This window comes from Encephalitozoon romaleae, chromosome XI (genome assembly GCF_000280035.1).
Source record: "Encephalitozoon romaleae SJ-2008 chromosome XI, complete sequence".
Classification (NCBI taxonomy): Eukaryota; Fungi; Microsporidia; family Unikaryonidae; genus Encephalitozoon; species Encephalitozoon romaleae.
In genome coordinates, this window is record NC_024905.1 from 96900 (window position 1) to 119206 (window position 22307).

Here is a 22307-nt window from a genome sequence, read left to right on the forward strand (position 1 = left end):
TAATGGTGGTGAAGAACTTCATGACCACCAAGGAGAAAGACTATGTTGCCGAGAGTCTCAGAAGAAACATGAGGTACTTCCGATCGGACATTGACTATGCAGGTCTTTTCAGACAGGGACAAGAGAAGATCGAGGTGAAGTATGATGACGAAGAGCCAAAGAGAAGCATTAACCTGGTCTTTGGAAAGGAAAACAAAAAGTCTTCAAGAAGGCCAAGGCCGTACTGCGGGATGGATGCGCAGAGCACTATGGCACAGGTCAGGAGCATGCTTCTCCTGGAAGAACTTATTGATCTGTATACAGTCAGAAGATATTGTAAACTTTCCGAAGATGATTTGAAGGAGAACATCAGGATACTTAGATCAAGCCTTCTTTCCAAATTCGATATATTTATTTCCATCACAAAATTCCTTAGGTTCCTGGGAGAGTATTTTTCTTACATAGAAGAGGATGAAAGGAAAGAGATCATCTACTTACTTCAGAAAACATTCCACCTAGTCAAGGATGTGCCTGAGTTTTATAATTCGATGGGACTCCTGTTGAACTCGATTCCCTTAGTTTCTGAGTCTGATCTGGAAGACGGGTTTGTGTCTACATTTCTCTTCTTCCCTAGTGGACTAATCCTAGCAACTTCATTACTTATACGGAATGAGGCCTTGTGTGATGTATTCTACGAGGCTATCATTAATGAGCCTTCCTGGCCCTTCACAAAGAATAAACATGGGTGGCAGTTTCTTTCTGTCATGATTTCTATGGTGAGTGAAGAAAAGCAGAGATCCATTGTGAAGAAAGCAAGGTCTTATCTGCTGGAGATTGTCAAAGGACCTAATAATGACGAGATGGATGGTGCCATATTGTTTTTGGAGACAATAGGTGTTGAAGTAGACGAGTTCAGATGTTGGAGCGAATAGTGATGCAGATTTGGGTATCTTTTGGAGATAGATTCTTACAGTGGTTTATTCAATCGACATTTTTCCTTTTACAAGGGCTGGGCTTACCTCTTCTATGGCAGCCATCTTGAAACTCTGTCCCAGAAGAGTCTTTGAAAACTTCATTGTCAAAGTACTTGTTCTCTATAATCTGGTCCATGGTTATTCTTTTTGAGGGATCAAGACAAAGCATTCTACTGACCAACCCAACAGCAGACTCATCATGCTTTGCAATGATTGCTTCTATTCTTCGAGGAGATTGGGGAAGCCTGAAGTTGCGGAATCCAGGAAGGTTCTGAACTCCCGGATAAGTACTTTCATTGATGGATCCACAAGCATGGATGATCATCTCCAGTTGTAAGATCTCTGTACTTCCTTGGAATATCATGTGTCCCAGATACATCTCTGTCAATATGCATCCCAGTGACCAAACATCCACGGAATATGTATAGCTTGAGGATCCTAGTAGTATTTCAGGGGGCCTGTACCATAGGGTGACCATTCCCGGAGTATACATGCCTGACTTTGTTACATGTCTTGCCATTCCAAAATCTGCAATACTAGCATTCAGCCTGTGATCCAAAAGAATGTTTGCACTCTTGAGATCCCTGTGCATGACTCCTTTGCTGTGGATATAATGCACACCTTTAACAATTTGATAAAATATATGCTTGATCTCATCAGATGTTGGTCTATTACTTCTTATAAATCTGTTTAGATCGTATGGGAAGTATGGAAACACCATGTAAACATCACCATTTGGCTCTACTACCATCTCTATCAATTTTATTATGCTTGGATGGTTCATTTCTCGTAGGGCCTGAATCTCTCTGATTGTTGTTACAGATAATCCTTCCTTTTCCTTGTTCACTTTCTTTAATGCATATCTAGCCCTCCCCTTTCCTGCAAGAATGACCTGGCCAAAGGTGCCTTCTCCTATAGTCCTTATCTTTTTGTATTCCATTTTTGTTATAGTGAAGCGCCGATACTCGAAAATCTCCCCTTCCTCAGAAAGCCCCATCGTTTGGGTGGAGATCGAATAAGTTTTATTGTTAGGAGCGCCCCAAATGCTGGGGGAAAGAGAGGTCCAAATCCTAGCGAGGGAGATCAGGAAAGAGGACCGATTATTCAAGGACCTTCTTTTTGTATCCAATTTTGCCTCTGTATACCATTACAGTGGAGAATGGGATAAGCTGAACATTGAAGGAACGTTTGTGATGTACAGTAGGGCATGCCATCCTTTTGTTGGGATCTATGTATTCAACAGAAAGAGCCTCAAGGACTTTTGCCTCCATTTGACAAAAGAGACTTCCTTTGGAGTGAAAAAGAACTTTATGACCATAAATAAAGGAGGGATGGATGGGACTCATGGACTCTGGTTTCATAATGACTCCCATCCTCAGGAGGTTTTGAAGCGTTTAGAAGAGTTTCTGTGACCATCTGGGATCTTCCTTATCTGGACACACTTGCTAAATAATTAAAATGGAAAGCTATAGCCCCCGATGGCGATTCTTTACACACAGATAATAAAATTTCCTGATTATAGAATATTGTCTGGAGAGTACTCACCACAAAGCAACTCCCTTAGGCCTGGAAATGAGGTAGTCAAGGAACTAAGGGATACCATTAAGTCGGTTCCAAGTAGTGAGGCAATGTCATATTATACATTCAACTCCTCTGATACAAGATTTGTTTTCTATTTCAAAATAAGCTCTGGAATTGTGTTCGCTGTGATAAGTGACAGGTACACCTCATCGAAGTTGGCCTCGGGATATATTGACCAGGTTGCAGAGGCCTTTGGTAAGATATACGTGGATAACCCAAAGGCAACATACTATACCTTTGACCCCACGATTAAGACCATTTCCGATAAGTTCAACAGGGATTCGAATTATGCACAGGGGATGGCTGTTGTTGAGGAAACAAAGGGGCTGCTTGCCGAGTCTCTCAATATGATAATAAAGAGGGATGAGAACATAAACAACCTGAAGGGCCTTGCCAGCAGGATGACTACTGAGGCACAGATGATGCAGAAGAACATACAGAGGATGCACCTGAAGAGCATGCTGAATGATTACTGGATTTATGTAGTGTTTGCTGTTTTGATTGTCCTTTTCCTGTACTATATAACCCATTAAATTAGTCTTTTTGAAGCTTATCTGTTCTGGTGTCGAATGAGAATTCTCTTTGGTCTTTCCCCTGAACAATGGAGGCTGAGAGTACAAGGGCGGGAGAAGAATCGATATCCATAGAGAATTCGAATATGGAGTCCAATGCAAGAGAAAAAGATGATTTGTGTATAAGAAAGGTTAGGAGCATGGATGTTTCTCAAGTGCTGGTGTCTCAGTCATGTGCTGCCAGAGAGTGTGCAAAAGACGAGATAAGAAGGTTTTCCAAAGTTCCCGTGGAAGTGGATACTTCTGGAGGAAGGCCTTTGATGTTTATGATGTGGGCATCTGAGGAGAAGGCCATCCACAAAAAAAAGCACTCTACAGAAGCATCCAGAGATACTTTTGGATGTGAGTCCTGCGAAGAGGTGTTTGATACCTTCAAGAAGCTCCAAATTCACAGGGCTCTCCATAAGGACACCTCTGGAGAGGCCAATCCCCTTTTTTGTCCTGTCTGTAAGAAGACATTTGATGAGAGACGTAAGTTAATGCTTCATTCTAGGTATCACAAAATAGACAAGGACGGCAAATAAACTGTAGAACGAGAATGCTTTGGTTACTTTATATTGTGTTCAAGTGTTTATGCTGTTGCGATGCTTGACTGTGATTCCGGGGAGGAGGCTGAGGTTATTGCTAAAAAGCTCCTGAATATTGGAGAATACAGAGATGCAGAGTTTCTGTCTGTAGTCCTAGACGAAATGGCAGAAGCCGATGAAGTGGAAAAGGAAAAATGCTGTATATGTCTTGAATATATTAAGGAATCGAAAGCCCTACTTGGGTGTAACCATTCCTTCCATCTGAACTGTATTTACCTGTGGTTTAACATGAAAAGGACGTGCCCAAGCTGCAGAAAGGCAGTAAAGTGAAGCCCTTTATTCAGTAGAAGAGACCCTTGAATGGCAAGGAGGAGGTATAATATCCTAGCTGAAGGATGCTCTGATGCAAAAGATTCTCCAGCAAAACATCCGGACTTAAGTCTGACACTTGAGTCCTCTCTGATTCTTTCTGGGACAAAATATCCAGAGCCCAGAACAAGAATTTCCTTTAGTTTCATATCTACAGCGGAGTCTGGTGTTATTAAGCTCTTTTTCGTCACAATAACCCATTCCAAATCAAACTCTGAATACTATGGATTCGATTCATCGGAAAGCTGTACGATAGTCTCTCCAGACAGACTGGATGTAGGGAAGAGATATGAGATTTATGGAAAACTTGAACATAGAAGTCCCAGGGTGCTTTACTGTGCAAGTATCAGGGAAATATGTTATAGGAGGCTATGCTACGAAATATTCTAAATCATTTAATTTACTTCTTAAATAAATATATCCGAGAACGGTTATTTAGAACCAGGGCTTTTCTTGGGTACTCTTCTTATGGATGAGGCCTTTCCTCCCTTTGCCTTCTTAATTATATTCTTTGCAGCTATTTCCCAGGTGAGCCCTCCTCCCCACTTCAGGTCACTTCCGCTTATGTCAAACGCACCTTTAAACCTTGATTTTATCATTCCAAGAAGGTTTTTCGAGGAGTCAAACTTCGTATGCATCCATCCATACCTTACGCTTTTCTTGGGTCTCGTATTCTTTCTTTCCTCTTGGGTGTTTGATGATTCTTCATTCTTACTACTCTCGGTATTGGCCAAAGATCCTCCATCCTTGGTTTCTGACAGAGACAAGCCTTCGATCTCTATTATCATCTTCCTTTTCTCACCATCATCTCCGCCTCTCTTAGCTTCAATGATGCCAGAAGCATCTTTACTTTGTTTTTCCACTGAGGATGGTGTCTTGTTTGCAACACTAATGTGGTCTTTTCCAATAACAGTTGAATACATGTCCTCATTCTCTGGGGTCCTTCCAAGTCCTCGTTCCTCGAGTCTGTGAGGATCCGTTGTTGTAGATGACATTATTTCCTTCTCAATCCTTCTCGCCATCAAAAGCTTGCTCTTGTACCAGTTGGAGCTCTTGTCAAGGACATCCATGTATTCTTCTTCATCAAACTTGTTGTCTATGTTGAAGAGCTTTGAGTTTGCCTCAAATTGGTTCCAGTCCTTGCTTTCTTCTTCTGGAAGAATTGTAATGTCTTTGGTTTCAACCAGGACTGTTTTTGTTCTCATTTCCTCCGGCACTTCAGAAATCTCCGAATCTGTCTTAAACAAGCCCTGTTCGGAATCCTTCATCCCACTCTCAGTCTTTTCAGACGCCTCCAAAGGTATCCTTTCCTTCTCCTCCTCCGGCCTCGCATCCGCCTTTTTTACTGTGATTATATCACTTTCAGAAATAGAGATTGTGGGAAATACAATCCCAGGATTGTTTTCAAAAAATGCATCTTCTAGCTTTACCATTCCATCTTCATTGGAAAGAAAAGTCCCTATCATCTTACTTGGGTTATTCTTGAAGCATATAGAAATCACGTAATTATCCATCTGCCCCTAAGGGCTCCTCTACTAAGGTTTATTTTACGCCCAACCACTCCGAATAAACATACCTTCCCCGCCCATGCCTCATGGAAAACAGCCTTTATGAGCTGCAGAAGATTCTTGAGAAAAGGGGAGTCCCAGGGTTTCCATCTCTTTTGCCGCACGAACTTAGAGATTTGGAAACAGCCCACTGCCTAGAGAAGCTATGTGAAGAGATGCTTTGCGAGGTTTCCAGAAACAACAATCTGATGCCCATTCTTTCGTTTATAACTGGGCTTCCTGTTGAGGTCGACATAGAAGAGATTGAGCGGCTTCTGGCTGGGAAGAAACCGGTAAAAGGCGATTTCTTCAAGATTGGCCATTGCCCGCGCTCCTTGCCTTTGGAAAAGGATGAATACCCGGGGTTTGTAACTGGAGGTGGGAACAAGATTATTAAGAAAGATCAAAAAGACAAGAATGAGGTAGATGGGGAATGTAACGTAGAGAGCTATATAGTGGATAGAATCAGAAATGAAATTCTAGAAAAGACCGTGGATGTCAAGTGGGATGACATAATTGGGCTGAAGGATGTCAAGAAAGCCATTAACGAGATTGTTCTTTGGCCTATGCTGAGACCAGACCTGTTCACAGGACTTCGGGGGCCTCCAAAAGGACTCCTTCTGTTTGGGCCTCCTGGAACAGGGAAGACCATGATAGGCAAATGTATTGCAAGTCAATGCAAGGCAACTTTTTTCTCTATAAGTGCATCGTCACTAACATCAAAATGGGTTGGAGAGGGGGAGAAGATGGTTAGAGCGTTGTTTTACTTGGCAAGATCGATGCAGCCATCGGTTGTGTTTATTGATGAAATTGACTCACTTCTTTCTCAGAGAAGCGACAATGAGAATGAGGGAAGCAGAAGGATCAAGACAGAGTTCCTGGTTCAATTTGACGGAGCAGGGACATCTGATGGGGACAGAATACTGGTAATTGGCGCAACAAACAGACCCCATGAGATCGATGAGGCTGCAAGACGCAGGCTGGTAAAGAGGATTTATGTTCCTTTGCCCGAGAATCTAGGCAGAAGGCAAATGGTAGAGCACTTGATAAAGGAGTATAGAAATACCCTTGAACATGCAGACCTGAATGAGGTGGCCAAGATGACTGAAGGATACTCCGGATCAGATATCTTTAATTTATGCAGGGAGGCTTCATTGGAGCCATTAAGAGAAATTGATGACATCGAGGACTTCAAAAGTGAAGATACAAGGCCAATCTCTCTTGAAGATTTCAGGAAGGCTACAAGGCAGATAAAAAAGAGCGTTTCCGAAAGGGATCTCGAGATCTATTCCGATTGGAACACCAAGTTTGGATCTGTCTCATAGAGGCTTATATGCGAACCAAGGGAGGCAAAGGTCAAGTTTTACTAAACGATAGCTCTCCTTTCCTGACATACAATCCTTTTGTACTTCCGAGAACAAAAAGATAGATTTTTTGTTTACTATAGAAGCCTGCCTTAGAAACTCATGCTCAAAACTATTAAATTCGTATTCTAGAAATATAAATGTATTAAAGCCGTCCAAGTGCCTAAGAACCATCTGGAATGGATCTTCTCCTACCACAACCTTTACCCTATCTCTACATTTTCTTAGAAGCTCAAATGAGGGAATGATTTCAAGCTCCCTATGCACAACCAATGAATCTGGAGCGTATTGGAGAAGTGTATATATCTTGGAGACACTATCTTGGCAAGGGGTGTATTGGAACCTCACATACTCATACGAGAACCGTTGCAGAAGATCCTTCATTCAACCTGTCTACAAGGTTAGGGCTTTCCACTCAAGATATTGCAGAAATCCAAAACCGGTTTCAGAAAAAGGATAAACCGTGCTGGAAACACAAAAACAATGAATAGAACAACTTTTTTTCTCATAATATGCAACGAATTCTGTGAGAGGTTCTGCTACTATGGATTGAGGTCACTTCTGTTTTCTTTTGCCAAGGAGGAGTACAAGTTTACTGTAAAGGAGTCTACCATAATCCTCCACTTCTTCATCTCGATGAGCTACCTATTTACTCTTCTTGGAGGGTTTCTATCAGATATGTTCCTTGGAAGATATAATACCATTGTGGTGTTGAGCTCCTTATACCTCACAGGAACCTCCCTTCTCACTTATTGCTCTGTTGTGTCTGGCTCTCCAGAGCTTCTAGTGACAAGCTTACTCATGATAGCCGTTGGAACAGGGGGAATCAAGCCTTGTGTTGCTGCATTTGGAGGAGATCAGTTTGGCCCAGACGAAGCACAGAATCTAAGGAAGTTCTTTGATTTCTTCTACTTCACCATAAACATTGGAAGTATGGTCTCCATGGTGGTGACTCCTGTCATGTCCAGTGCCACCTGCTTTGGAAAGCAGTCTTGCTATCCATTAGCATTTGGGGCATCGAGTACATTACTGGGTACCTCTATTCTTCTATTCGCCACTGGAACAAACCTTTATGTGATCAAGCCGGCAAGAAAAAGGCAATTCTCAAGGTCATTTCGTTCTTTAGTCCAAAACATGAAAAAGCTGCTCTGGAGTATGCCTGGAAGTGATGAGGAACCAGACACTTTACGAACGCCATCGGAGACTGCTTGTGAGGTCTACGAGGAAGACGACAAGAAAAGAACCTTGAGAATACTCAGGATTCTGGGGCCTGCGGTATTCTTCTGGGCTCTTTATGATCAACAATCGTCTTCGTGGGTAGTACAAGGATCGAAAATGAATGCACATCAAAGTATATTTGGATACAAAGTCGATGTCTTGCCATCACAGATGCAAGCATTCAACTCTGCATTCATTCTCCTACTCATTCCAGTGTTTTCAAACCTGATCTACCCGTTATTAGGATGGATTAGGGTTTTTTCTTCTCCAGAGGAAAAGATGGGGGTCGGAATCGCTCTTGCATCTCTCAGCTTCTTCTGCTCGGGATACCTTGAGCACAGGATAGGTGTGGCGGAATTCACAGGGCAGAAGCTATCAATACTATGGCAAATACCTCAATACATTATACTAACAGCAGGGGAGATAATGTTGAATGTGACTGGGATGGAGTATATGTATGCCGAAGCACCGGAAACCATGAAGTCGGTGGCTCTGTCAATGTGGCTATTGACCGTAACCGCAGGAAACCTTCTGGTCATGGGGATTGCATTCTTGGATCCACTGGCCTTCCTTCCTTCATTTAGTCATGATATGTGGAGCTTTGTGACGTACGGGATTGTCGGGCTTGTAGCATCCAAATACATGTTCCAGGCTTCAAGACCCATCCAGAAAAACACGAAATAGTCTTAGACCGAGTCTAAAAGAACAGGAGATAGGTAGGTATTATTGCCGTCTGGCAAAGGCAATTGGGTCATGAACCAAAGGATTTCTAAGAGGACTTGGAAATTATTCCCCATAGAATGATAAGAACAACGTTCAAGACGCTGTGTCTTCTTCTTAATAACATACTGCTACTACTGGCCAGCTGCATTCTTGGAGCATTGATATCCTCTGTCCCAGACTCCAAAAGTATATACAAGAATGTAAACAAACAGATAACCTATATGCTGCTTCTTGGAAATGCAGGCCTTGCCATCTTCACTCTTGTGATAGTCCAGAATCTTAACGATGTGTTCCTTCACAGGGCCCGGTCGCCAAGAGGAGTCGAGATGAAGATGAAGATTCAATGGATAATCTTCTCGATAGTAACGTTCTTCTACGGGATCTTCCATTTGCCACTAATTACATCAAACATGGACAAGCTTTTCAAAATGGACATGATGGCTTTAATTACTGTTGTGATATTCACCTTACAGGTAAGTGGAAAAACTAATTTTAGATAATCATGCTTTTTATCATATACTCAATGCATCCGGACTTGTTTGGAACCAAGTACAACCGGGAGGTCCGGAGCTACATCGAGAGGCTTGAAGCAGAACATCATGAACAAAGCGAGATATGATGGATACATCGAAAAACGGCACCTCTTAAGAATAAACTCCATTTTATTTATAGCTTACAAGAACATCCGAAATGAGAGGATCCAGAGACTTTATTAGGTAAAGATATCCCTAGGCACTGTGCCTCTCGTCTATTTTCCTCCTTATTCTTGATAAGAAGTTGCGGCATTTCACCTGGTCACATACAGGCCACTTCGAAGAGTTATTGTTCATCTCTCTCACTATGGCACGTATCTTCTTCCCTATGTTCATCCTGTACTTCTCCTCCCTTATGCCGAAGTCCTCTGCACGAGTGCTCATCAAGGCCATATGGGCATCCAATGCTGTGAAGTTGTAGCTCATCAGATTAATCTGCAAATAAAACTTTTTATTTATATTTTGTGTCTCAGATTAAGGCCGTTTTCAACAAATGAAGCAGAGTTTATTTCAAACTAAATTAAGTATTGTTTTTCAGCACTAAAGTATTTCAAAATTAGATCTCCAATCTCCCGCCATACCATGCAGGCCCCTTAATTAAACGGCCATGTCTTTTATTTATCCCCAATAGCTGTTATTAGAAGCATTCTTTATGTTTCAAAGACAAATATGATGGTCTCCATAAAAACAAAAGATGACCGCTGTTCTATTACTCTTCGGCGCTCTTATTGTTATATACTTCTTTCTGAGGCACCGCGCAAGACATCAAAGACATGAAATAAGCAATAAGAAGATTCTAGTGGTTGGAGGAAGTAGCGGACTAGGCCTTGCGTTTGCTCAGATACTGAAGGAGGCAGGGAACAATGTCACAATAACATCAAGATCCGTGCAAAGCCTAGAGTTGCTGAGAAGTAAATGGGGGTTTGAAACCAAGGTGTTAGATGTAAACACAATGGATTCCCAGAAGTCTGCAGACTTTGATTACATATTCTGCTGTGCGGGCATTTCACATCCTTCATATTTTGCCGACCAGTCATTTGAACTATTTAAGGAGACAATGAACACAAATTACCTCGGGACTGTTGCCGTGTTAAAACATTATACAGCAATTAACAAAAAGCCTATGAGGTTTATCATGATAGGATCTACCCTTTCACTCCTTACATTTCCCGGATTCTCCTCATACTCCCCATCAAAGGCAGCTCTTCTCTCATTGTTCTATACACTTCGTGATGAGATGAAGGAACTTGGTGTAGAGCTTTATTTCTATAATACAGCCTCTATTCAGACACCTGGGTTTGAAATGGAGAACAAGACAAAGCCTGCATACACAAAGGCCATAGAGGGAATGATATCTCCATCCTCTGCCCGGGAGAGAGCTTTTTCATTTCTCAGTGGAATGAAGAGAAGAAGCGTAGTGGCATCTGACGCCTTCACATATTTATGCCAGATAAGATTTGAATGTGAATGTCTCATTGACTACCTCCTTTTTCCTGTGGCCGTTGTTGCTGTATTTATGTCGCGGATCTATGTGAGATGGAGGTTCAAAGCTGAAAAGAAGATGCGCGGTAAAGAAGATGTTTACATCAAACATAAATAATCGGTCTTAATCAAATTTAATGGATCCATCAGACACAACATGTAGCTTCTTGTTCGCAAGAGCTATTTCCTCAAATATCTTGTTGACCATTCCCCAGTTGACAACCTTCCACCAATTTGCTACATATTCAGCTCTTGCATTCTTATACTTCAGGTAGTATGCATGCTCCCATACATCCAACCCAAGAATTGGGATTGTGCTTGAGGTCTTCATGCATATGGAATCCTGGTTGTAGGTCTTTCTTATTACAAGGACTCCTTCGTTCCGCCTGTAACACAGCCATACCCATCCAGATCCAAACAGAGATGCCGCTATGCCATTGAACTTTTCAACCATCTTCTCTTGAGACCCAAAGGACTTATCAATGCATTCCAATAGTTTTGGACTGATGGGCTCGCTAGTTCCTGGAGGGCACATCATTTTCCAAAACAGACTATGGTTGTAGTGCCCTCCAGAGAAGTTGATTAAGTCTCTCCTCACATTATCCTTGAGTCCTCTAATTCTTCGGCTCTTTGTCACATAGAAGTTAAGGTCTTGGTCTTCAAGACCATTATTGCGAATTGTTCTTTCAAGGCTGTTGATATATCCCTGGTGGTGCTTGGTATGATGAGTCCTCATTGTCTCCTCATCGACAAAAGGCTCAAGTGCATCATAAGGGTAGTCAAGGTTTGGTAGAGCGAAATTCATGGGTACCATATTTCAGGTAGTTTAAACTCTTTCCTTACTAAACATTCTATGTCCAAGGCCTTGTACACAAAGGAATTATGACAAGAAAGACCGTGTGCATACAGATACCTAGGGACCCAAGAACAGATGGAATTTCATTTATAACATCTATGCCCGAGATAATGGCAGAGAAAATAGAAAGGCAAAAATGGAAGGAAATAATATCTGGGCTAAACGATGTACTTTATGGGCTTGAGTCTCCATCCCTAGTGTCTTTCATTAAGACTGTATCTATCATTCCATTTCTGGTAAGCACTCCTCAAAATGCTTATGTAAGGGTTGAGGAATACCTGTCCGAAGCAAACAAGCTTTTGGAAAGATATGGAATCCGGATAATTCATCCAGGGCATCACCAATATGTCGAGCTTGAAGTTGAAATATGCCAATCCGGGTAGCATGGATTGTTCCAGACCGTAAGCTGCTTGCCATCAATGTGGCGAGGCCTAAATTGCAATTTTTTCTGATCCTCAAGAATGTATAAGAAGAATGCCAACTTCGTTGAATGTGAGGAGAAGGTGCTAGAATACTGGAGAAATGGCAAATGCTTTGAGAAGGCTTGTGAGATGAGCAAAGGCCGGGAGAAGTTTACTTTCTATGATGGCCCTCCGTTTGCAACAGGGCTGCCGCATTATGGCCACATTCTCAGCGGTACGATCAAAGACACTGTTACCAGATTTTTCTATCAGCAGGGATATGATGTTGACAGAAGGTTTGGATGGGATTGCCATGGGCTTCCTGTTGAATATGAGATTGACAAGAAGCTAGGGATAAGCAGTAGAGACGAGGTTCTAAAGATGGGGATTGACAAATACAACGAGGAATGCAGGAAGATTGTCATGAAGTACAGCAGTGAGTGGGAGAAGATTGTGGAAAGGCTCGGGCGATGGATAAGCTTTAGGAATGGGTATAGAACTATGGACAGAGAGTTTATGGAAAGTGTATGGAATATTTTTAAGGAGCTCTTCAACCGAAATCTGATATACAGAGGATTTCGAGTGATGCCATTTTCCACAGCGTGTTCAACTCCTCTGAGCAACTTTGAATCGAATCAGAATTACAAAGATGTTAGCGATCCATCTGTCCTTATTGCCTTCCCTCTTCTTGAAGGTCTTGGGGGATACAAGTTGTCATTGGTCGCGTGGACTACCACACCCTGGACTTTACCATCTAACTGTGCACTTGTGGTGAATTCCGGGTTTCTGTATGGAGTTTTTGAGCATAAGCAGAGGTTTTACTTAATGCATGTGGACAGGATTGAGGAGTATTTCAAGGACACCAAGATCTTGAAGAAGATTTCTGGGAAGGAGCTTGAAGGACTTGAATATGAACAGCCGTTTTCCTACTTCGAAGAATACAGGAAGAAAGGGTTCTTCAGAGTTTATACCTCTGGATTTGTCACGGATACAGACGGTACAGGTGTAGTCCATTGTGCCCCTGGGTTTGGAGAATGCGACTATAATGTGTTTGTTGAGAAAGGGCTGATACGTGAGAATGACCTTGTTCCTTGCCCTGTCGATGAGAATGGGAGATACACCGATGAGGTGAAGGACTATGCTGGAAGATATGTAAAGGATTGCGATAAGTCCATTCTTTCTGACATTAAGGATAAGGTCCTTATGAACCAAAGGATAGTGCACAAGTATCCATTCTGCTGGAGATCCGACACGCCCCTACTGTACAAGCTTGTTCCAAACTGGTTCGTCAAGGTCAAGGACCATGTGTGCTCTCTTTTAAGAAATAACGAGAAGATAAACTGGATCCCCAAGGACATAAAGTACAAAAGATTCCACAACTGGCTGGAAAATGCAAGGGACTGGTCTATATCAAGAAACAGGTTCTGGGGAACACCCATTCCCCTGTGGACCACGGAGGACTATAGTGACATGATATGTATAGGATCTGTAGAAGAGCTTGAAAGGCTAAGTGGAAGGAAAATCGTTGACATTCACAGGGAATTTATTGACGACATTGTCATACACAAGAATGGAAAGGAATACAGAAGAGTTGAGGAGGTTCTTGACTGTTGGTTTGAAAGCGGGAGTATGCCATATGCACAAGATCATTGGCCATTTTGTAAGGAAGTTGGTGCAGGCCTGGAGGACCTTTCTGTAACTGATGAAGATGGAAAGTGGAAAAAGCTTGTGAAAGAAAACTTCCCAGCCAACTTTATAGGAGAGGGACTTGATCAGACAAGAGGATGGTTCTATACCCTTCATGTGATATCCTCACTTCTGTTTGATCAACCTGCATTCCTCAATGTGATTGTTAATGGGATAGTGCTTGCAGAAGATGGACGAAAGATGAGTAAAAGGCTGAAGAACTACCCAGACCCATCTCTTATACTCAATACCTATGGTGCAGACTCTCTAAGAATGTACTTGTTATCAAGTCCTGTTGTCGAAGCAGAGAACCTAAGGTTTAATGAGAACGGGGTCAAAGAGGTTCTGAAGACGTTGATAATTCCATGGTACAATTCCTTAGGATTTTATCTAGAGAACAGAGACGTGGAGCCTGATAATGTATGCTTGCCTATGGATGACTGGATAAAGACGTCTCTCAATAATTTTACAGTGTCATTGACTGAAAAGATGAAAGGATATGAACTTTCTTCCATATTGACTCTAGCACTAAGGTTTATTGATGACTTGTCAAACTGGTATATCAGGATATACAGAAAGGAGATAAGATCTGGACATCACACCGTTCTTGGTGAGGTTCTTCTGAGGTTTTCTATTGTAATGGCGCCATTCACTCCTTTCTTCAGTGAATATTCTTACCAATCGCTTAATCCCGGAGAGAGTGTTCATTTCCAGGAATATCCGACATGCAACAGTGGAACGCACCCGTTTGAGATGGCCAAGAGCATTATAACAGCAGTAAGACGCCTCAGAGAAATGAATTCCATATCTTTGAAGACACCGCTGAAGAGTACCACACTGATAAGTAGCAATAGCCTGTATGAGGGAGTTAAGGACTACATAGATGCAATCAAGGCAGAATGTAATGTCCTAGAGCTCCTCCATAGAGAGGAAGAGAAATCTATGTTCGATGTTACAGTGAAGCCAAACTTCTTGAATTTGAAAAAAGATAAAGCCACTATGAAAAGAAAAATGGAACTAATCAAGAATCTTTCCAATGACCAAATGTATTCACTTCTAAGTTCCTCGTTGAATATAGGAGGTCTTGAGATTCTTCAGGAAGACGTACTGATTGTAAAGAAGATAAAGTGTGTTGAGGGAATCAGCCAAGAGTTTGGGGACTTCAGTATAATCATTGATAATACCTTGGACGAAAACATTGTTGAAATGAAAGCTGCAAGAGAGTTCCATAGCTACATCCAGAAGCTAAGGAAAAGCATAGGTCTAAATATTAATGATGATGTGGTGGTAGACATCGAATGTTCTGACTTGAAGAACATTGTGAGTAAGTATTTCGATATTCCCTTCGGGAACTTGGGAATTCTATGTGGAAGGGATTCATATGAGTTTAATGGAGTCTCGTACTCCATTTCTCTCTACAAGAAGGCTTAACACCTCCGGGTTCCATTAAATACTCTCATTTACTTGATCCTGTTTATTTAGCCTGTCTTATTCAAAAGAGACAGGAAATCAGACATTCTCCTTTCATAATCTGCTATCTCTTCCTCCAGTTTACTCTTTATGCTCAGGTCAAGCTCAGAATCAGCCCTTCTTCTTATCTCATCAATCTTTGATTGCAACTCGTTCACAGGAAGTATGCACTCATCTCCAATTCTACTCTGAAGAACATCAATGATCTTCTTCTGCCTATCTATTGTGATGCTCTTCTTCTTATTGGACTCGACCGTCTTCTTTAGTGCCTCTTTTAGAGTGTCATAATCCTTCCTTATCTTTGCGTTTTTGGTACTGAGCCTTGCCACTGCCTCTGAAAAGCTAGCATTCTCGTTTATAATTCTGTCCATCTTGCCTTTGAGCTCGGTGTAGTCTTTCAAAACATTTTCATATTCCTTTTCCTTCATCTCGACTTCTTGGCTCATTGACTCCATAGTCTTGACTCTCTTCCTAATACCCTTAAGCACATCCTTTAAAGCTTTTGAAACATCATAAAAGTCGTTCTCCTTGACACTCGTATCAATTCCAAAGTCCTTAATAGCTCCAACAACATCCTTAGCAATCATCCCGTTTATCCTTTTCAAGTCTTCTAGCTCTCTTGAACACTTATCCAGTTGTTTCACAACCTCACTACTAGATCTAGCATACCCTAACTCGGCCTCAAAGCTTTTGCTTCTCATGTCAAAAAACATCCGGCGAAGCTTATGACTTATCTCCTCAATGTCCCTTAAGTCTCCTAGCAACCCATTTATACTCTGTGACACATTCCCTCCAGAGCATATCCTTTGCTCAGAGCAGTATGTCTCTACAGAAAAATGAGGATCTCTGTCCTTAAGCTCCTTGCATATGGTTCCCCTGGCTTTTTCCAGATCCCCCCTGCATATCTCCTCAAGAACACACTTCACAAACGTCCTGTCGAAGTACTCCCTTCGGATTAGCTTATCAATCTTCTCATTGACCTTCATGTAAGTCTTGTATATGCTTGATAGATACACACAATCCTCATTTCCGTTACTTTCTGCTGATATGGTGCCAAACATAGATAATCCCTCAGAGTGGTCATCAGAGATGCCATCATCGAAGGCTTCATTCTTTCTGTCCACTTCAACCTTAATGTCCGACAAAGAAAGCATCTCCAGCCCATTCACAATGTATTTTCCCAATTGCTGAGATGTGTTTGGAGATCTCAAGGTGTTGTCTTGAAAGTTTTCAGAAGCTGGCAAAGGCTTCTTCTCATTCTCGTCTGTAAAGAGCCCCATAGCCTAGGGATCCAAGCAAAAATTCAAGCCATCAGAAGATGTATTGAGACAAGGCAGACCCCCAGGATGGAAGACAAAGGGACAATAATAGCAAGTGTGGTGGCACATATAGACCACGGCAAGACATCCCTAATAGATAGTCTTGTTGCATCACAAGGGAGAATATCAAGGACACTTGCAGGGTCGGTTAGGTTCCTTGATACAAGAGAAGATGAGCAAACCAGAGGAATAACACTCAAGCTGAGTGCAATCTCCCTGGAGCACAACGGGTATGGTTATGTGTTCATCGACACACCAGGCCATGTTGACTTTGAATCTCTGATCCAGTCAAGCTCCATATTTTCAGATAACTTCCTTATTCTTGTGGATGTCAACGAGGGAATAACTCCGAGGACTTACTCACTTGTGAAGTACACAAAGGGGAAGAGGTGTGTCCTTGCCTTAAATAAGATAGACAAGATATCCTCTCCCCAGGAGCTTCTGCAGAAGATACTTTTGGTGGTATCGTCAATAAACGGGCTTGCCGAGGAAGATCTTTTTGAGTGGGAGGCCAACAACGTTATATTATGCTGTGCAACACTCTGCTACGGAATCAACAGAAGGGTGTTCCAGAGGATTATTGGGAAGGACGGAACCTTGAAAAATGCAATAGACCTCTTATTTCATATATACAAGAAAATAGAAGAGAAAGATGTCGACAAGATATGTGAAAGGTTTAGGGTGGCAATCAGAAGCAGGAAGAACATTCTTTCGGCAATGTTTTCCCTTTCTGATTGTGTGTTTGATTCCATATCCTGGGATACTAAAGATCATTTAAAGATGTTTCTTGAATCCGATTTAATAAACCTGAATCCAATACCATCGGCCAGAGCGCCTTCCCTGGTAGGTGTTACCGTCTATGGTATTCTCAAGACACCTCGGGTATATACTCGGGCCTCTGTGCTTTTTGTTACAAGATTGTTCTGTGGGACTGTGAGAGTGGGAGACACTGTATATTCTGCAGATGGAATGAATGTCTCTGAATGCATTGTGGAGAGCCTATATCTGTTTGGAATAAATGAACTAATTGAGAAGAACGAGGTGTCTGGATCGAACCTTGTTTGCATGGGAGGGAATTTCCTGAAGAACTCGTTGATAACCGATGTTCCCGTGTACAAGATGAATATTCAGAGCAAAATAACACCTTTCTATAAGTTTAAACTTGCTCTAGATGACATTGGGAGGCTTGATGAATTGAAGGAGGTATTTAGGGTGATGTCGTGCACAGAGCAATTTCTAAAAGTAAGGCTCAACAAGTACAAAGAAATGGAGGTTTCGTGTACAGGAAGGGTCCAGTCAGAAAAGATAATCACAGATCTTATAGATTCTGGCTTTGAGTTTACTGTTTCAGACCTTGAAGAAAAGTTCTGTGAATATGCTATGAAGCCTGCAAGCCAGACCTTTGCTTTGGAAAGCCTCAGCTTGAATGTTTTGATCTGTAGAGCATATGAGGGTGAAGAAAATACTAACACTTGTTTCAGAAAGTGGGAGGATAAGGACAGAAACCAATTTGTTCTTGTATCTGACTTGTGTTTTGAGACGGTTGCCAATGTTCTAGGGATGTTTGTCTCCGGTGGGCCGTTGATAAGGGAGAAGATATGTGAAACGAGGTTTATTCTGGATTTGAAAGGGGATGCCAGCGCAATAGAGCCAGACACTTTATACTCTTTTCTAAAGAACTCGCTTGCTTCTGTATATCTTTCCTCCAACCCGTCCATTGCACCGATATTTTACGAGTGCAGTATCTCCATACAAGAGATGTTTATAGGAGAGGCGTACAAAAGCCTTTCAAAGCACAGCTATGCAGTAGTCCAAGAAAGCTATGAGGAGAAGACAGGGTTCTATGTCCTTACAGTACTAATCCCCCAGTTTTTGTACTCAAACTTTCTTGAGGAGATAAGAGTAAGGACAAAAGGAACAGCATATCTTCTGGTGAAGGATGTAGGATACAGGTTTGTATTAGACTTCAACAGGTACATAGAGGGAATAAGGAAGAAGAAAGGGTTGTTTATTGAAGAAAAGATAGTCGAAAGCCCATCAAAGCAGAGGACATATAAAAAGTAGAACCACACTTTAATTAATAAAGGTCCTTTGCTAATCAACCTTCAAAGCTATATGACTTCAAAGTTATGGAAATAAGTAAACACATGAGAGTTAATAGGCCTATTGTTGTTCTGTATGAAAATATGTTTGCTTCTTCTTCTTGTAAGAGGCAGCTTCCAAATCTTGTACCGTTAACTTTTATTCCCGGAGTTATCACTCTCACAAGCTTTCTATTGTTCATAGGCCTTGGCGGGAGCCCTCTGCTTTCTTTCTTTGAGTCTACAGCCAGCACAGATATAACCTCCTCAATCTCCATTCTACTCCTACATGTAGGGCAGAATTTACATCCTCCTGTTGACTGAGACCATACATACAAGCATCCCCAGCAGAATAGATGTCCACACGGTGTCAGTACAGGGCCTTCTGGTTGCGAGTAACATATATTGCATGTGTACTCTCTGCTTTGGTGGCTGCTTTTCTTCTCATTGGCGTTTTCTATGCATGTACTGGTCTTTGTGGCCTCCTTGCCCCATCCATCAGGTTCTACTGTTTCCTTTTTAGTTTTCATGGGATATCTGTTCCCCTTACTCATGAATCTGTTGGATATGAGTATCAAGTTTGTGGAGGGAATCAATTTATTTCTACGCCAGGAGAGCCATGACCTGAATGGCCTGGAAATAGAAAGGCTGGTCCAAAGGATTGAAGAGATCCAGCTACTCGTAAAGGACTCGGAAGATAGGTTCAAACGGATTCTTGAGAGTATTGAAGTGGAGGAGAGCATTAGGCCAGACACCATTGTGGCCATAACAAAAAACAAGAAGCCACTTTGTATTTTAGGAAAAGAGATAGTCAAGCCAAGAATAGAAAGTATTGATGCAGAAAACATCGACTGCTGCCACACACCGTCATTCGGAGAATTCAAGGCATTTTCAAGTACTGTGTATGTAAAGACACTCGATCAGTTATTGGATATGGACAAAACTATTACGCAGGCTGCAATAGAGATGTTTGACCATTCATATAGGTCGTACGAAGGGTTTACATGCTTTATCTCTGTTGGCGATGCAAAGGGCAACGTCTACATAATAGATGCAATAAAGTTCAGAGCAGCCATTTCCAGGCTTGAATTGCTCAAATGTCACGTCCCAAAGATAATACACTGCAGGGCTTGTGTCGAGAGGCTTCTCAGAGACTTTAGGCAGGTCGGGTGCTTTAGAAGTTATGAAATCTCTCCGAAAATGGTTTTTATCGATTGGAGAATACGTCCTGTTCCAGGGTTTCTTCTTGAGGTTTTATTCAAAGGCGTCCATGAAATAAGAGAAATGGCTGCCAGTGGTGTTGAAATGAAGGTCTACTGCAGCAAAGAGATCGATGAGACAAAGGACATGGCTTCAAGATATGGTATCTCTGAAGATGAAGAGATTCTTGAGAATCTTTTGAAGCTAAGAAGGTTTCTTGCAAGAAGTAACGACGAATCTGTCCACTATGTCATGACTGACGATCAGGTTGTAAGGCTGTTGAAGGCCAAGCCAACCACACAGGAAAAGATGGTTGAGGTGCTGAAAAGGCTTTCTCCTCTGGCAAGGCAGCATATAATGGACTTCATACTCCTATTCAGCGGCAGTAAGAAAAGCTTTCTATTAAAAGATCTCATGGAGCCAAATCAAGAATGACAGGCTAATCATGACATGTGTCCCCTCGAATCTGAAACAATCAAATAATCTATTTCAGGCAATAACAGCCTGAGGTGGATGGGGATTGATAGAGAGAGGAAAGTTGATGTCTCTCAGAATGTGGCATGGACATTGCAACGGGGAAGCTGGATAATTCATGTTTTAGTTATATTCCTTCTCAAGATGACACTCTCGGTAGTATTCAGTGACAGTATAGGATGGCAGCTCTCACTAATCATCTACAACATCTCTACCTTTATTTTCTTCCATATGATCCCTGGAGATCCTTTCAACGACAGGTACAGCCTTTATACGTTCTGGGAACAGCTTTCAGAGCAGCTGGAAGGCACTCCGGACCTCATTTTCATAGCACTATTCCCGTTAATAGCATTCACGATCATAAATTTCATTGTGAAGTGGAATACCTTCCTGTTTTGGCTGTGCATTGCAAGCCTATTCATCGTGACTATCCCGAAGTTCGGTTTCATGCATCTTAGAAGAATCCTGATATTCAAGGAGTAGACTCGATGTGTTGCCCTACCAGTAAATCTTGTGCTATTCCACCCTATCCTGAAGAAGCTCTTTTTTCTTACTATAGGACTCCCCCCTATACTCTACACAGCTCAAAACATCCGCTGCAAGCTTAGACAGGTTCTGAAGAACGAGAATCTCTACAAATTCGAGAACCAAGAATTCTTCGACATTGGTGAAGCTTCCCTTTCTGGATAGAATGCACTCAACAATCTTATGGATGTCTGTATACTTCATGCAAAACGCCTCCTTAAAGAGCCTTATAGATTGATCTGTAAGCCCCTTCCGAGTGTAGAACTTCATTGCATGAACCTTGATTTGAAGATTCCCTGGATTTGTTTCTATGGCTTTTTTCAGAAAAAACTCAGCATTGTCTAGTCTTTCCGTCTTGGTATACACTAATCCGCATCCAAACATTGCTCTGTAGTTATCCCCAAGCATCTTCAATGATAGATTAAAGTACTTCATTGCTACATCATACTCGTTCCTCTGAATCGATTCATATCCTAGAAGTGTGTAGGTGTATGAGTCTTCTTCTATGCACAGACTTCTTTTGAAGCACAGGACACTTCTTTGATAGTCCCCTTGATGGCTATAGAAATTTCCCAGCGCCTTCCATGTGTTTGGAGAATCCGGTGCATGCTTGATCAAGTTCTTACACAGCATCCCAAGCTCATAGACATCCTTACAATGCCAAAGGATAGTTGAGTAGTAATCCACATTGTGCAGGAACATAGGATCCTTTCTCCTTACAAGCTCAAAACATGATTTGCTCTTATCATTCATTCCAAGATTGAAATATCTCCTTGCTGCATTTGAGATGAAGTATGATCCAACACCAGGAATATACTCCAAATATTTCTTTATCAGAGACTGTCCAAGGCTCTCGTGGAATTCAATAATGTCTGTCACATATTCCTCCTCAATCCCCCTCTTGCCCATCTGCCGGACATTCTCCTTATCTCTCTTTACGGGAATCTTGTTCTCAAGTAGGAGGTTTTCTACAGCTGGAAGTAAAAAGCTCTTTGCAAGGGACTTTATATAGTGCTCAATCCCCTCTTCCCTATATCCTGACAAGGTGTACAAATCTCCAAGAAGAGATTCAAAAAACTCATCATCCTCGGGATCAATAAACATCTCTTGTATCCTTGCATCCACCTCAGGGTCTCTTTCCACCTTTCCATCGAGGATTAGCTCTAGGCTTTTTATGGCCTTCTTATAGTCTTTTTTCTTCTTGTAGCAAAGAGACTCGTAGTATTTCGATGTCCATGTGTTGAGCTTGTGGAGATGGAAAAGAGCACGACTGTACTCACCATTCAGATAGAGTATTATAGACATAAGTGTCTTGTATTCAGACTTCTGCTGGGTCAGGCATGCCGTTAGAAAAATTGCAGTTTCATAGTCCCTGTATCTTATCGATTTGCATATCCTCCCAATTAGCTTTGTATCCATTTGAGGG

General features: G+C 41.8%; 23 protein-coding genes across 23 annotated transcripts; 16 read left to right on the forward strand and 7 right to left on the reverse strand.

Moving 5' to 3' along the window:
* Positions 1-2: 2 nt before the first annotated feature.
* Positions 3-911, forward strand: EROM_110820 (hypothetical protein; the record flags this gene model as incomplete). The annotated part of the gene is made up of 1 exon (XM_009267286.1): positions 3-911. One exon carries the CDS (start codon positions 3-5, stop codon positions 909-911), a length of 909 nt encoding a protein of 302 aa, XP_009265561.1.
* A 49-nt stretch (positions 912-960) lies between these two features.
* Positions 961-1950, reverse strand: EROM_110830 (cyclin-dependent protein kinase 9-like protein kinase; the record flags this gene model as incomplete). Its single annotated transcript, XM_009267287.1, has 1 exon — positions 961-1950. One exon carries the CDS (start codon positions 1948-1950, stop codon positions 961-963), a length of 990 nt encoding a protein of 329 aa, XP_009265562.1.
* A 46-nt stretch (positions 1951-1996) lies between these two features.
* Positions 1997-2365, forward strand: EROM_110840 (Dcp1-like decapping protein; the record flags this gene model as incomplete). The annotated part of the gene is made up of 1 exon (XM_009267288.1): positions 1997-2365. The coding sequence occupies one exon, from the start codon at positions 1997-1999 to the stop codon at positions 2363-2365; it is 369 nt and encodes a 122-aa protein (XP_009265563.1).
* Positions 2366-2431: 66 nt separating this feature from the next.
* Positions 2432-3067, forward strand: EROM_110850 (synaptobrevin-like protein; the record flags this gene model as incomplete). The annotated part of the gene is made up of 1 exon (XM_009267289.1): positions 2432-3067. The coding sequence occupies one exon, from the start codon at positions 2432-2434 to the stop codon at positions 3065-3067; it is 636 nt and encodes a 211-aa protein (XP_009265564.1).
* Positions 3068-3135: 68 nt separating this feature from the next.
* On the forward strand, positions 3136-3630 carry EROM_110860 (hypothetical protein; the record flags this gene model as incomplete). The annotated part of the gene is made up of 1 exon (XM_009267290.1): positions 3136-3630. The coding sequence occupies one exon, from the start codon at positions 3136-3138 to the stop codon at positions 3628-3630; it is 495 nt and encodes a 164-aa protein (XP_009265565.1).
* Positions 3631-3690: 60 nt separating this feature from the next.
* On the forward strand, positions 3691-3963 carry EROM_110870 (hypothetical protein; the record flags this gene model as incomplete). Its single annotated transcript, XM_009267291.1, has 1 exon — positions 3691-3963. The coding sequence occupies one exon, from the start codon at positions 3691-3693 to the stop codon at positions 3961-3963; it is 273 nt and encodes a 90-aa protein (XP_009265566.1).
* Positions 3964-3993: 30 nt separating this feature from the next.
* Positions 3994-4392, forward strand: EROM_110880 (hypothetical protein; the record flags this gene model as incomplete). Its single annotated transcript, XM_009267292.1, has 1 exon — positions 3994-4392. One exon carries the CDS (start codon positions 3994-3996, stop codon positions 4390-4392), a length of 399 nt encoding a protein of 132 aa, XP_009265567.1.
* Positions 4393-4433: 41 nt separating this feature from the next.
* EROM_110890 (poly(A)-binding protein-interacting protein) lies at positions 4434-5516 on the reverse strand (the record flags this gene model as incomplete). Its single annotated transcript, XM_009267293.1, has 1 exon — positions 4434-5516. One exon carries the CDS (start codon positions 5514-5516, stop codon positions 4434-4436), a length of 1083 nt encoding a protein of 360 aa, XP_009265568.1.
* Positions 5517-5596: 80 nt separating this feature from the next.
* On the forward strand, positions 5597-6874 carry EROM_110900 (AAA ATPase proteasome regulatory subunit YTA6; the record flags this gene model as incomplete). The annotated part of the gene is made up of 1 exon (XM_009267294.1): positions 5597-6874. The coding sequence occupies one exon, from the start codon at positions 5597-5599 to the stop codon at positions 6872-6874; it is 1278 nt and encodes a 425-aa protein (XP_009265569.1).
* EROM_110910 (hypothetical protein) lies at positions 6869-7297 on the reverse strand (the record flags this gene model as incomplete). Its single annotated transcript, XM_009267295.1, has 1 exon — positions 6869-7297. One exon carries the CDS (start codon positions 7295-7297, stop codon positions 6869-6871), a length of 429 nt encoding a protein of 142 aa, XP_009265570.1.
* A 99-nt stretch (positions 7298-7396) lies between these two features.
* EROM_110920 (dipeptide/tripeptide permease) lies at positions 7397-8815 on the forward strand (the record flags this gene model as incomplete). The annotated part of the gene is made up of 1 exon (XM_009267296.1): positions 7397-8815. One exon carries the CDS (start codon positions 7397-7399, stop codon positions 8813-8815), a length of 1419 nt encoding a protein of 472 aa, XP_009265571.1.
* A 260-nt stretch (positions 8816-9075) lies between these two features.
* EROM_110930 (hypothetical protein) lies at positions 9076-9473 on the forward strand (the record flags this gene model as incomplete). Its single annotated transcript, XM_009267297.1, has 2 exons — positions 9076-9327; positions 9351-9473. The coding sequence occupies 2 exons, from the start codon at positions 9076-9078 to the stop codon at positions 9471-9473; spliced, it is 375 nt and encodes a 124-aa protein (XP_009265572.1).
* A 242-nt stretch (positions 9474-9715) lies between these two features.
* On the forward strand, positions 9716-9808 carry EROM_110940 (hypothetical protein; the record flags this gene model as incomplete). Its single annotated transcript, XM_009267298.1, has 1 exon — positions 9716-9808. One exon carries the CDS (start codon positions 9716-9718, stop codon positions 9806-9808), a length of 93 nt encoding a protein of 30 aa, XP_009265573.1.
* Positions 9809-10081: 273 nt separating this feature from the next.
* EROM_110950 (putative short chain dehydrogenase) lies at positions 10082-10987 on the forward strand (the record flags this gene model as incomplete). The annotated part of the gene is made up of 1 exon (XM_009267299.1): positions 10082-10987. One exon carries the CDS (start codon positions 10082-10084, stop codon positions 10985-10987), a length of 906 nt encoding a protein of 301 aa, XP_009265574.1.
* A 6-nt stretch (positions 10988-10993) lies between these two features.
* On the reverse strand, positions 10994-11674 carry EROM_110960 (superoxide dismutase; the record flags this gene model as incomplete). The annotated part of the gene is made up of 1 exon (XM_009267300.1): positions 10994-11674. One exon carries the CDS (start codon positions 11672-11674, stop codon positions 10994-10996), a length of 681 nt encoding a protein of 226 aa, XP_009265575.1.
* Positions 11675-11751: 77 nt separating this feature from the next.
* Positions 11752-12108, forward strand: EROM_110970 (hypothetical protein; the record flags this gene model as incomplete). The annotated part of the gene is made up of 1 exon (XM_009267301.1): positions 11752-12108. The coding sequence occupies one exon, from the start codon at positions 11752-11754 to the stop codon at positions 12106-12108; it is 357 nt and encodes a 118-aa protein (XP_009265576.1).
* Positions 12109-12186: 78 nt separating this feature from the next.
* On the forward strand, positions 12187-15243 carry EROM_110980 (isoleucyl-tRNA synthetase; the record flags this gene model as incomplete). The annotated part of the gene is made up of 1 exon (XM_009267302.1): positions 12187-15243. The coding sequence occupies one exon, from the start codon at positions 12187-12189 to the stop codon at positions 15241-15243; it is 3057 nt and encodes a 1018-aa protein (XP_009265577.1).
* A 47-nt stretch (positions 15244-15290) lies between these two features.
* Positions 15291-16562, reverse strand: EROM_110990 (hypothetical protein; the record flags this gene model as incomplete). Its single annotated transcript, XM_009267303.1, has 1 exon — positions 15291-16562. The coding sequence occupies one exon, from the start codon at positions 16560-16562 to the stop codon at positions 15291-15293; it is 1272 nt and encodes a 423-aa protein (XP_009265578.1).
* Positions 16563-16628: 66 nt separating this feature from the next.
* On the forward strand, positions 16629-18665 carry EROM_111000 (translation elongation factor 2; the record flags this gene model as incomplete). The annotated part of the gene is made up of 1 exon (XM_009267304.1): positions 16629-18665. The coding sequence occupies one exon, from the start codon at positions 16629-16631 to the stop codon at positions 18663-18665; it is 2037 nt and encodes a 678-aa protein (XP_009265579.1).
* A 34-nt stretch (positions 18666-18699) lies between these two features.
* On the reverse strand, positions 18700-19236 carry EROM_111010 (RING-finger-containing E3 ubiquitin ligase; the record flags this gene model as incomplete). The annotated part of the gene is made up of 1 exon (XM_009267305.1): positions 18700-19236. The coding sequence occupies one exon, from the start codon at positions 19234-19236 to the stop codon at positions 18700-18702; it is 537 nt and encodes a 178-aa protein (XP_009265580.1).
* Positions 19235-20317, forward strand: EROM_111020 (hypothetical protein; the record flags this gene model as incomplete). The annotated part of the gene is made up of 1 exon (XM_009267306.1): positions 19235-20317. One exon carries the CDS (start codon positions 19235-19237, stop codon positions 20315-20317), a length of 1083 nt encoding a protein of 360 aa, XP_009265581.1.
* A 78-nt stretch (positions 20318-20395) lies between these two features.
* EROM_111030 (Orm1-like membrane protein) lies at positions 20396-20839 on the forward strand (the record flags this gene model as incomplete). Its single annotated transcript, XM_009267307.1, has 1 exon — positions 20396-20839. The coding sequence occupies one exon, from the start codon at positions 20396-20398 to the stop codon at positions 20837-20839; it is 444 nt and encodes a 147-aa protein (XP_009265582.1).
* A 33-nt stretch (positions 20840-20872) lies between these two features.
* Positions 20873-22300, reverse strand: EROM_111040 (putative nuclear scaffolding protein; the record flags this gene model as incomplete). The annotated part of the gene is made up of 1 exon (XM_009267308.1): positions 20873-22300. One exon carries the CDS (start codon positions 22298-22300, stop codon positions 20873-20875), a length of 1428 nt encoding a protein of 475 aa, XP_009265583.1.
* Positions 22301-22307: the final 7 nt, after the last annotated feature.